At 37.9% G+C, this 13137-nt stretch overlaps 1 protein-coding gene across 4 annotated transcripts; it reads right to left on the bottom strand.

The window, feature by feature from the left end:
* Positions 1-3882: 3882 nt before the first annotated feature.
* Positions 3883-5763, bottom strand: LOC121802869 (transcription initiation factor IIA subunit 2-like). Of its 4 annotated transcripts, none has more exons than XR_006050867.1 (4): positions 5630-5763; positions 5287-5540; positions 4998-5048; positions 3883-4242 (listed from the first exon to the last, which is right to left on the bottom strand). XR_006050867.1 is itself a non-coding variant. In XM_042202561.1 (4 exons), the coding sequence occupies exons 2-4, from the start codon at positions 5514-5516 to the stop codon at positions 4102-4104; spliced, it is 300 nt and encodes a 99-aa protein (XP_042058495.1). In that variant the 5' UTR covers positions 5517-5540; positions 5630-5763; the 3' UTR covers positions 3883-4101. The 4 variants fall into 4 exon arrangements, 2 of the variants coding, with proteins under 2 accessions (XP_042058495.1, XP_042058494.1); XM_042202561.1 differs by having other exon boundaries at positions 5409-5540; XM_042202560.1 differs by having other exon boundaries at positions 5409-5535; positions 5630-5746.
* Positions 5764-13137: the final 7374 nt, after the last annotated feature.

Raw genomic sequence — 13137 nt, forward strand, 5'->3', positions numbered from 1 at the left:
ATCTTTCAAATATTTATTTCATTCTATCGCGTAATTTATATTCTTGTTACTTATTTATTTTATAATTTTTCCAATTTTATTTACACCCCAATAAATTTATTAAATATTATATTTAAATTTTCATGTTTAAAAGTAACGTCTAAATTGTAATCAGACAAAGTGAGTACTGTATAAAATTATACACACCACACATTTAATAATAGTACTAAAAAATGAGTATACATTACAAGCACACTCTTTATAACATTACATATAAAAAGGGCATATGTTAAGAGCACAATTCTCTTAACGAATAAATCCTGCGATTACACTCGCAACACACCAATCCGGCGCCCCGAACGTTGGGGTCGGCGGCTCAATTCGTGGCTGGCGCGGAGAACTTCCTCCGTCGGCAGTCTTCAAGGTTTGATAAGGAGTATTGCACAAGCAATGTGGGCAAATTATTTCTTCATTCCATGAATAAAAAGATACAACCTAGCCCTATTTATAATACTAGAATACTAGCTTAGGGAACAAGAAAATAAGATATGAAAATATACTATGAATCAAAAGATATGGGGAATAAAAAGATAACTAAATATTTGGGGAATCCTAAGATATAGGGGGATCGTAACAACTCCCCCACGGTTAAAATTCACCTTGTCCTCAAGGTGGAAACCACGACACCACGAAGAGTCCCTCCGGGATCAAACGCACAAGACTGCCCTCTCTTTTTCAATATTTTCTTTTTGTTGCTGATTGCGGTCTTCTTCGTAACCAATTTTACAGTCTTGACTCTAATCTCATCCTCAAATAACATTCTCTTCTCTTCCATTTCCTCTTCAAGGTTGTACTTTTGTATCTCAAAAGCAGCCTTGTCCTCCTCAACAAGGCTTAGACTCTCCATCCTCTCGATTTTGCTCTGCTTTTCAGGATGCATACTTAAAGTCTTTTCTTTCGACTCCAAACTAGAATCAAGAGCTTCAGGTTTCATCTCTTTCTCGATCACCCTCAGAAAAGTGTTGTTGACCTCATCTTCTCTTTTGGTAATAGAGTCATTCTCTTTCCTTATCTCTTTTTGATTCCACACATTACTAAGTACTATCAACTTCTCTTCCCTCTTCTCTTCATCATCGTGCGAATCAATTTTCCACTCCTTTTTCCTTGAGCTTGAGACACCCGCTTGTGGTTGACGAGGAAAGGCGCATAATGGAGCTTTCACGGACATCGATAGCAAGGGCTCGGTGCGGCGTAGGGAGGAAGCTCAATAGTCGATGTTGTACTTGGCTGCTGTAGCTGACGATCTGACGGAGTCAGCTGTGGCTGATGTTCTGGCAACGGGGGAGCGCGAATCTTTCCAACACGGCGACCGGACGTTTGGGAGGGCAGATCCCAGCAAGTCTGGTTTTTCACATGCAGAAACTGCTGCTGGTGCGATTTTGACGAAGACCAACCCGAGTTCGGGCTTTGGCGAACGCAATGCGGCTGTCGGAGTGGCCGTTCCTGCTCCGCGAACTGATCCCCAGAGGTGAAGGAATTGCGCGGAGGCCGGTAGACATTCTGTCGGGCGGAATACCAACTGGAAATAGAGCGTGCGTGCGGCAGCTCGTAGTAGTCGCTGAGCACTCCAGGTTGTTCCTGGTCTGAACACGAATACGGCTGCGGGCCGTACGTATCTGGGCTGAAATACGATGATGGCCTAGAGGTGTATGGAGGTGTTCTAGGCCGCGACTGACTGTGGGGTGGATAGCGGCGGGTTCGCTGCGAGTACATCGGGTCTGGAGTCTGATGAGGCGGTGGCTCCGGCAGGGGAGGCGCACGAAGTTTGCCAAAGCGTCGATTGGCTGCGTCCAACCGGATCCAGTTTGTCAATCGCAGCATGTATGCGATCAAACAACTTGGTTGTATAGGAGTCTTCCAAATTTGGCATCTCAAAGTCTCTAATTAGGGTGAATGGATGCGGATGGTGAGAACCGATGAAAGCACCAGTTGTTAAGAGCACAATTCTCTTAACGAAGAAATCCTGCGATTACACTCGCAACACACCAATCCGGCGCCCCGAACGTTGGGGTCGGCGGCTCAATTCGTGGCTGGCGCGGAGAACTTGCTCCGTCGGCAGTCTTCAAGGTTTGATAAGGAGTATTGCACAAGTAATGTGGACAAATTATTTCTTCATTCCATGAATAAAAAGATAACAACCTAGCCCTATTTATAATACTAGAATACTAGCTTAGGGAACAAGAAAACAAGATATGAAAATAAGATATGCAAATCCCTAATATATCTAAACTAAATAATAATAATAATATACTATGAATCAAAAGATATGGGGAATAAAAAGATAACTAAATATTTGGGGAATCCTAAGATATAGGGGAATCGTAACAGCATATTGCCCCAAATAACATGAAATTCAGCCTTGGTAACTTTATAAATCATCTGAAAAAAAAAACATTTAATGCTACTATTCACATTTTCTCACGGGCTTTGACTTGAGTTCAACTGTATTTGGTGTGATAGCATATTTTTAGGTATATATCTTCATCTATATTCGTATATTCAAAATATTGATTAGTTTGACAACATATTTAAAACTCACTCAATCACGTCATTGGTTTGAGATATGTATGCACTACATTAACAAAATTTTATGGTGATATGATCTAAATATTTTGCACAAGACAAATGCAAATAATGTTAAATTGTGGGACAAATTCCACAATCTGAGTAAACTTCTTGATTTTTTTTGACGAATTGCCACCAAATAAATTATTGTACAACACTAACTAAACTAATGTAAGCTATAGATTGATCCTCACATCTAACAAAAGTAGTATATTTACATTACCTAATTACTGACTCGTTAATTAATTATTTAAAGTGGCACAGCCACATGGAAACATATGGGGTGCGTATTCTTATGTAACCAATGATGCCGCTAATACCATAATCAAATGTTTATCTTTAAACGCAATTTGTGAATTAATTAATGAAAATAATCGTGTTAAGATCTATTAATCGCAATTCTATATCTTTAAACCGTTGGTTTTAGCTTTGGCACGTTGCTATGAAGATGATCACATGAAGAACGACCTCTTAGAATATAAAGTAATTTATCTTAAATAGATTTTCCAGTTTTTTTGTTTAATTTTATTTTAACCATCTTTTTTGTGAAAATTAGATGATACCAATAATCACATTTTAAGATCAAGATAAATACAATGATTATATTTTAGCAAAATTAAATTTTAGGTAGATGAAACATTTAATAAAAAGCTGCTATGCTCTGCGTATGATAAACCTATAACTTATAGCTGCAGGAAAAATAAACATACACAACACGTATTTATCATTATCCATTCATCAATGCAAACCCCTTTTTATGCCTTTTTCAGCAAATTCAAAGTTTTCTAATTGGAAGTTTCTTTACTGGAATTTTACTTAATTTAGATTGTACTCCAGTAGATTTTAAAAAAAATCAATTTTATCTTCTATGCTCAACTCATAAATTAATTTTAGGTAAATGTATTCATATAATGTTAATAAGTCTTTGCACACAGCCACACATGTCCAATTTTACTATTGTCATTCCAAATTAATATTGAACCAAAACTTACTGTTCTTATATAATTTTTGAAAAATATTTACAAAAAATAACTGTTTTTTCATATGCTTTCGCATAAGAGTTGTTCAATTTTATCTTACAAAAAAGTGTCAAAATCGTAATTTTATAAATATAGATAGTAATAATAAAAGACATCACAAATTTTGAGGTTTAATTCCATCAAGTATACATATGTGCGAAGTGTATGATGAAGTTGACGTGTAGAAATAAAAAAAAATTAGTATTATCTTGATATGGCTGTGATCAAATAATAACTCATTTCTAATGCAAAACATGTATAGTAACTTTCAATTCTATATATTAAAATCATCAATACGAAAACATAACTTTATCAACACAACAAGTAAATTAAAATATTCATGTATTTGAGTTGATAATATTAATATAGAAAATTTAAAAATTATGCATTTTGTATTAGAAATTAGTTATTATTATAACGCGACCCTATCTCTCATAAATATGAATGAAGAGATTATGTGTTCTATCCTTCCCTCCTTTCACTGAGTCAGCAGCTTAGAATCACACGCGACTATCTTGACACATTCGACGGTTTCCTGGCCTTCCTCACTTTTGATCTGAGCATTTTGTAGGGTGAAGTTCCAGACGTTGTCACAGAAATTGTAGGTGTGAAGATGCCCCTGTAGAAACGTGATGTAAGCTATACATGGAAAAAAATGGAAGAAAGATACAAATACCAGGTTGTTGCTATATATGTCAACGATGTAACAATCACCAAACTGTAACAGACTAGAAAACTGGAGATCATCCTCTTACACATCAAACCTTTAAATCTTGTCACTATGGATTAACTTAATTCAATGCAATCTATGATCACAAGTTTTTAACTGCTGAACACAACAATAATCACAATGTACTGAGAAAATATGTTTGGATGTTCCCAACTCAGGTTCTCTATATTATAAGGTCGCAGTGATTGATTAAAACAGAGAGGATATAGACATCCAACCAAATAAAAAAGGAGCATTTCAGACCTCGGTAAAATACTTAGTTAGCTAATTTAGGACTACATTATCCTCAGCATGGCATCTTGAACTTGTAGCTAGAACAACCAGAAGCTAAAATGTACGACAAAGAGAAATTTCATGTTCTGACCAACTACTGGGCTCAAAATGTATATGATCTTCTAAACAACTATATAGTCGGATTAATACTCTTATGAGACCCTTCAAGCATTGAGGCCAATAAAGTTCACAAGAAAAAGTTTTGCAGGAAACCAACAAGTTTAGCTTTAAACACAATTACACGAACATCAGAAAATCAACACCTTCAATCCCTAATCCAACTATAATTATATATACTTGCCAGAATAACAAGGACATGTTTATTGGAAAGACATTAATGAAACTTTTCTTTCAGATGGAGTCTTGTCTACCTTAATGGAGACCTTGCTCTTCACCTCATTTTCCAGAGCATCTGTCATTGACTGCAATCATGCGAGCAAAATTGCAAAAGATAGTATTAGTCAATAGCAAGCAATTGCAGGAAGCATATTGGATGCATCCAAACACATATTTTTAGATTCCCTAACATCTGATGATAGATGTCAATTGTCCCCATCATAGAGGAAGGAGCAAAATTTTACCAAATACATTAACCATAAACCTTGAAGCCTATTCTTGAATATTTCTGAAGTTCATAAATCACTAGTTTCCATCCAATACCATTTGTAGTTTTCTCCAGTAGAATCACCGTTTTCCCCAAATCAATTAGGGCAAATCATAGTTAACAGAAACGGGAACATTAATCACGCGTAAATAAGAAGCTTTTCGAATTGAAGAAGAACTTGAATGGCGAGTTCCGGGCTCAGCACACCACTAGAAACCATCTGATCTAGAATTTCCGTCAAGCACACCCCGATCGTCGATATCCTGTACAGCTCGCAAGTCGCCATTTTTCCTCTACTGATTCCACTGCCCTACACAAGATGTAGAATCAGAGTTAATCAGACTACCAAAATTATGCACGTGGAATTATCTGGATTAGCCGACAAAAATTTGAGCATACAGAAACTTGATTTTCGGAAGTTGTTGATCGTTTATTAATTGGTTAGATAATCTGGTCGAGCTATGCGAGTTCGTCGATGCAGTGAGAGAGAGAAAGAGAATTGAAAGCATCCGCCTATGCGAGTTGGATTTGGATCCTCTACGGTGCACAGCACTGCTGTGCACCTAATAAAATAATTTTTTAATAATAAAAAAAAAATATTTTTTTAATGTGTTGTGAGGTGCACAGCAGTGCTGTGCACCGTAGAGGATCCAAATCCATGCGAGTTCGTCGATGCAGTGAGAGAGAGAAAGAGAATTGGGGAGCATCCACAGGCGGATGCTTTCAATCGCCCCGCCCCATTTTTTTTTGTCTACGGTCCCACTTTTTTGTCCATAGCCCCAATTTTTTTCTCCACTACCTCACTAACACTTCCAATAGCTCCAAAATTTTATAACCAATTTTTATTTTACTTTTTTCGTTGAAGTTTTTAAATCAGCTGAATTGAAATATTTACAAAAAAAATTTCGAAAAAATTTATATATGTAATTTTCGAAAAAAAATTTTTTAAAAAATTAATCAAAGGGGGCAGACGTGCATAGCCCGTCGCCCCACTATAGACCGCCCCACCCATCGCCCCATTTCGCCCCGCGGCCCCCACCATCGCTCCGCGATCGCCCCGTAGGAGGCGATGCCTCTACCGCTCCACTCTCGCCCCATTTTTCTTGTCCGCCACGGGGCGGACGTTTGCTGCACTATAGACTGCCCCACAATAGCCGCAAATTTTCGTCCGCCCCATTCTCTCCTACAGTGGATGCTTATACCCTATATTTTGTAGTTGAAGGTTTATATAGGCTGGCTGCATCTGGTGCACAACTATAATTTATAGTTTTAGGAGTACCAAATAAATAGTTTGATTATGGTAGCCTTTTTGAGTTTGTTTTTATTACTTATATTGGGCCTCTACTAAAGTTGTTTGGACTAAATTACTTAGTGTTATGAATTAATTAAATCATTTCGACTGAAGTTATTTTCAGTCTTGGGCCCAATTCATAAAATTAATTTTGGATAAATAATTTAAAGTGTTTCTTTTATTAAGTCAGATAATTTTTTAAGTTGAACCTCTAATTTCCTTTTATTAATTAATTAAGTTATTATTTTCAAATAAATGAAGCCTTTGAATTGGAGTCATTAATAATTTCAAGCACATACCCAGTCGAGTAGGAGTTCATAAAGCGATTTTTTGATCGACACTTATTTTGATATAAAATTTGGATACATTTTAACTCTGGTCTATATACACATATAAATATAACTATACTAAATGCTTGTTCTCAAAATTATAAAATTATCCTTTACATATTTTTGCCCCGTGCTAAAATGGATTTCTAGCTATGCTCATGATGGAAACGATGTCGTTTCAATTCTACCCAAACAATGGCAATTTGAAGAGGTGATGTTTTTTTATCACTGTCATAAAATCCAACTACCATGTCACCACCATTTTCACAAAAAAAGCCTTATGACATTGTTTCAAACTATAATAAAATTATAATTAATTACTTCACAGAATTTAAAAATTATGAAATTGACCAAAAATTAATAAACAATTATAATTTAAATGATAAAAATTTCCAGGAAATTAAGATTCATTCACATTTTAACAAAATAAATAGCTAAAGTACTCTTAACTGTATATTGTATCAAAGTTTTTGATAATCTTATGGCTGGTTGTTCATATCTTTGAACGTGGATCAAGGACTAATTATAATAGTAGGATTATACAACTAACAAAACATTTAATTTTATTATCAAATGGATAATAGATAGTATATTTTAAATTACACTTATACCCTTAAACCAATTTTAAAAGAATATGCCCGTCTATAATAGTAAGTGATAGATGTTATACAAGGCACACATCTCATTACACGTCGTAGATCATACAATTGTCTAGGATTTTATGCAAAGGATCTCACATGATTATACAATACATCACCCTATCATAATTGCTTCCTTAAATAATGATCAAATAAAGAAAAAAAATGGTTTGTTAATTTCCTCAAAAGGAAAATACTTGAAGCTTTGTCATTCTTACCTGGCATGATCAATCTCGTGTTGTATGTAGGCATGCACAATCCGGCCCGGCCCGCCGGTTAACCGCCGGTTCGGGCCCGCCGGTTCATGAACCGGAACCGGGCCCGGAACCGGCGGGTTGAACCGGCTGAAGGGTCGGAGGGTCATAAGGGCCGGTTCAGGTTCGGGCATAACTTGAACCGTGAACCGGCGGTTCAAAACCGGCGGTTCGGCGGTTCGAACCGCCGGTTCAAAGGGTCGAACGGCTAGGGTTCGTAGGGGTTCGTAGGGGTTCAAAGTAGGGATAGGTATGAACCGGCGGTTCGCCGGTTTTGGGCGAAAACCGCCGGTTTTGGAGGAAAACCGCCGGTTTGAACCGGCGGTTCCGACCGGTTTCCGCCGGTTCCGGAAGCTTTTCAGGCGTAGGGGGCTAGGTGAGGTCAGAAACCGGCGGTTTGTGTCGGAAAACCGTGGACCAACCCGCCGGTTTCGTGGAAAAACCGCCGGTTTTGAGGTTGAACCGCCGGTTCAGGCGGTAAACCGGCGGTTCGGCCGAAAATTTGAAAGTTTGAAATTTGAATTTTTTTTTTTTATTTCTTCCAATTTTACTCCTATAAATACCTCACTTCTCCTTCATATTTCCTTACCCCATTCTTGTGTTAACAAGGATTTCATTCTCAATCTCCATTTCTCTATTCTCTCATCATTCTCTCTAATTGCGCAAGTTTAATTCTACACTTTCTACTCACTACTATATTTGTTGTGCTCATAATTTACCACTTCTTTTATACTTCATACATATTTTATTCCAAGTCCATATTACTTTTCATTTATCAATATATTCAATATGTCTTCTTCTCGTGGTGGATCGGGACGTGGTGATCGGGGCAAGGGAATAGCCCAAGATCAAAGCACTACGCGTCCCTCAAAATCTCGACGACCTAGTCGTCGAGATGTTATGGACGAGGTTTCCCGATTGGCAGCCGAACGCATGCAAGTAAGTAATGAAAAATTTGTTTTCCAATTCACATGCACAAAATTTCATTAATTTTTTTTTGCGTTCATACTTTTAACTTCTACGTACATAATATTTGTAGATGGAAGAAGATCATAGGACCGCCATGCTACTTGCTGAAATGCAACAAGGCGGGGGTAGGGGAGATGAGGAGTTCGACGTTACTATATCGTCGGACTCGGACAACAACGAGGATAGATCGCATTCTCGTATTCCTTCTAGCACCGGCGGAAATGAGGAGATGCCTCCCCCTGCACCCACTAACACGACAAAACCTTTGAAATCGGACATTTTTATCAAACACTACAAGAAGGTGGCGGTGGTGATTCCAAGTCCTCACGATCCGAACTCTCAAGAAGAGACTTCGGACTTTCATGTTTATTGCAACTATTGCGATAAAGTGTACAAATGGTCCGCCGGTGGTGGATATGGCACCCTCCGTCGCCATTTAGTGGCAAAGCATCCGGTAGAATGCGGCACTGCCTCTACCCAAAGCCAACTAAACTTCCAACCCGCCGGCGCCGGCTCGGGTTCGTCAGGTGCGCCTCTATTTAAATATGATAAAAAGAATTTTGATGATACAATGACTAGATGGGCGGCTATGAAGCATATGCCCTTTAATGTTTTTGATGACAAAAGTTTTGAGGTTACTATGCAAAGTGGGTTGAATGTAGCAATCAAAAGAATAGGTCGAATGACCGTGCAACGATCTACCGTTCGGCAGTGCTTGGAGAAAAAGGTAGAATTATCACGTTATTTAGTTAACATGGGCCACAGGGTGAACATTTGCTCAGATGTTTGGACGGATTGTTTTAACCGTCATTCATACATGGGTATTACGGTTCACTTTGTGGACAACAGTTGGACTTTGAACAAGCGTTTAATTGGTTTTAGAGAATTTGAAAGTCCACACACTGCACCAGAAATTGCTTCTTTGATTATACAAGTGTTGAATGAGTTTCAGCTATGCAACAAGATATTTTCTATTGGTTTTGATAATGCAACTGCCAACACCGCAAGTATTGCCGATTTGATTGCGGCTTGTACACCGGTAATTGGAGGTAAGTATTTTCATCAAAGATGCATTTGCCATATTTTAAATTTATGTGTACAGGATGCCCTTGAATTATGGCAAAAGCATGTCTCTCCTATTAGAAATGCAGTTAGATTAATCCATCAAAAGCCAGCTATTGGCAAAGCATGGAAGAAATATTGCCATCAAAAGAATGTCAGGTACACGAATTTTACTATGGATGTGTCTCATAGATGGAATTCGACATATGATTGTCTGAATTCTACCTTGACACATAAAGATGCTTTATGTGATTTTTATAGAACTAACCCCTACCGTGATTTATATCTTTCGCATAGTTGTTGGGATAACAGTTTGGCTTTATTTAAATTGTTCAAATATTTCAAAAATGCTACTGTTGAATTGTCGGGTGTTTATTATTGCACTGCTGTTCGTGTTTTGGAGCATTGCATGTACATATCCCTTGGTTTTAAAACTTCAATGAAAAATGCTTCCTCTTCTCCCGAGTTAATGTGCGTTTTGTATTATATGATTGAAAAATGGCTCAAGTATTTCAGTGAGATTCCTAACGTGTTTTTGATTGCAAAGGTATTGGATCCAAAATGGAAATTAGCAGGTACCTCTAGAATTTTAGATTTTTATTATAACAATTTGAGTTCAATTGATCTTGGTCCCCTTCAAGCAATCCAATCCGATACCAGTGACGAATTTGGAGTCGACCTGTCAGAAACCTTTCAAATAAACCTCCCGGACCGGTCAGTTGTGCAACAAAACCTCGAGTATAACTTGCGCTCTCTCTACACCGAATATGAAACCAAGTATAACACCACTCACCAAGTCAGAAGACCCCCTCCTCCACAACATAACTATGGCTTTGCATTTCAAGCCGATTATGATGACCCCGACGCGCAATCCCAACTAGCCGACCTATACAACTACAGCACCGGCGGAAGGTCCTCAGGTATGGTCAGTGAATTAGATTTATATTTTGAATCACTCTTTTCCTTTGGTGATGAAGGTCCTACTCCTCCCGCCCAAATCGACGTCCTCGATTGGTGGGGAACCCACGAGAAAGATTTTCCCATCCTTGCTTCAATGGCCAAGGAGATTTTTTCTATTCCGGCTTCCACCGTCGCCGTCGAGTCCGCTTTTAGTGTTGGCTCGCGCGTTTTGGATGAATCAAGAAGTAAGCTCTCGGCGAAAAATATGGAAGCCGTGATGTTACTTGATGATTGGGCCAAAGCTGACGTCCGAGAACAAGAAAATGATTGGAATGATCGTCAAGAGGGATCACAAGATGAATTCACCGGGGATGAAGATTAGGCCAACCGTCAACCGCCGCCGGCCAAACCAAATAGGTAAGTAAGGTAAGAGAACTACATGGACTTTGATTCCCTAATGCAAATGAGCAATTGGGATACGTAGGCACCTCAACTTAAATTTTTAATTTAAGTTGAGCTCAAGTCCTTTTTCTTTTATTTCTTTTTTTTCCCATTAATTCCTACTTTAAAAATATGCAAATACAATTACATAATTGTATTTGTATATACTCTAGTCGATGAAGTATATTTCTCTATACGGCTAAATGAGGGAAACTTTTGACAATTCTACTATAATTGTTGATTGTTAGACGAAACTCAACATTTAAAGTTAAATTGCTAAAGGTGTCCTTAATTTAGTTATGTAGAAAGATCTTCTTCGCCGGTTAAGAGTATATATATAATACACTTATACGTTTAAGAACTTCAACGTCGTTTCTTGTCATTTGTAATTAGTTCTTCACTAGTAGTCTCATTTGTATTTAAATTTTGTTTAAGAATTCAAGACCGCCATATGTTTTCAATTTGTAATTGTTGTAACTTGTAACGTGTAATTTGTAAACATGCAATTTCAATAAAATTGCAACTTTAGACGTATTTTTTTTCAATTTTATTTACTCACATTGCATACAAAAGCAAACTTGAAAAGTGTAATGTAATTTGATTAAAATTGAAAAGTTGAAAAATGCAAAAAAAAAAAAAAAAATTCGTCAACCCGCCGGTTCGGGCCCGGAACCGGCGGTTCGAGCCGAAAACCGGCGGTTTTGAACCGGCGCGTAACCCGCCGGTTTTTTGAACCTGAACCGGAACCGCCGGGAGCTAGGCGGGCCGATTCAGGTTCGCGGATTTTCCGACCCTTGACCCGCCGGTTCGGGCCCGGAACCGGCGGGTTCCGACCCTTGTGCAAGCCTAGTTGTATGTATGTGGTATACAGATAGAAACGTTCAAATTAATCTTTATATTGATTTTATTAAAAAATTAATTAGGAGACCGCGTAACGACTTTGTAAATATTCATCTCCACGCTTTTTCCATTGATTACTCCCCAAGCAGTGGCGGATCCAGGATTCGGAATCGGAGGGGGCGGAATATATAGTATTAGCTTGATTGAGTGAGGACATGGCTATTCTTTTCGTTGTTCGGGGTGACGCCGGAGGCAAACGGAGGGGGCGGACATGGTAATTTTACGTCCCGATAAGGGGAAAGTAGTCGCACGGAGGGGGCGACCGCCCCCTCCTGCCCCCCAGATCCGCCACTGTCCCCAAGTAATTAATATGCTTTGAGTTTATTCACAAAAAATTGTTTAGTTACATACATATATATTTATTTATTGGTGCCATGCCATCTAATGATAGAGTCAAACTCTCTCAAGCGGTAGCTTCCAAGTTTCAATTTTCGTATACAAATAATTATTTAACTATATCGCATCCGATGACAGCGACGTCGACGGATTTAGAACAAAATTTTAGGGAGCTGATTCATTATTTAGAAATGCACTATCATTCATTGAAACTACCTGATTTGGGAGACATTTCCATTTCGAATTAACTAGTGAACCAAACTTTAGTGAAATTTCATCCTAAACCAATTAATAGTAGGATGACTAACTCATAACATTTAAGATAATGGTATTTTTTTTCGTATTTTCAAATGTAACATAACTTGTGGATTTCAGTCAATAACATCTAGAATGTGATGATTGTTAGAGAAGAGTAAATTATTGGGAGATAGATATAATAGAGAATCTGAATATTACAAGATTGTAGGTAGAGGCATTTTGTCCAATTTATTAATAAAAAGAGTGTTAGAAGATTGGTGAATATTCGAACAATAAAGAGGCACACCAAGATATAATTAGTGGCCACACAACATGCGACATCGTGCGATTTTAGGCATTCTACCACGTGGGGTTTCCATCTCTCAACCACAATTTCAGCATCTTCTAATACAATTTCATGGTTTCAACTTTCAAGAGACGTGTCACTAATTATTTCGATTTCCTTTATTTCAAAGATTAGAATTGTGATTGTCACCACCTCTAATTAATTAGCTCAATCAAATAAGCAATAGCAGACCAACATAATCAC

This window comes from Salvia splendens, chromosome 5, assembly GCF_004379255.2.
Source record: "Salvia splendens isolate huo1 chromosome 5, SspV2, whole genome shotgun sequence".
Classification (NCBI taxonomy): domain Eukaryota; kingdom Viridiplantae; phylum Streptophyta; class Magnoliopsida; order Lamiales; family Lamiaceae; genus Salvia; species Salvia splendens.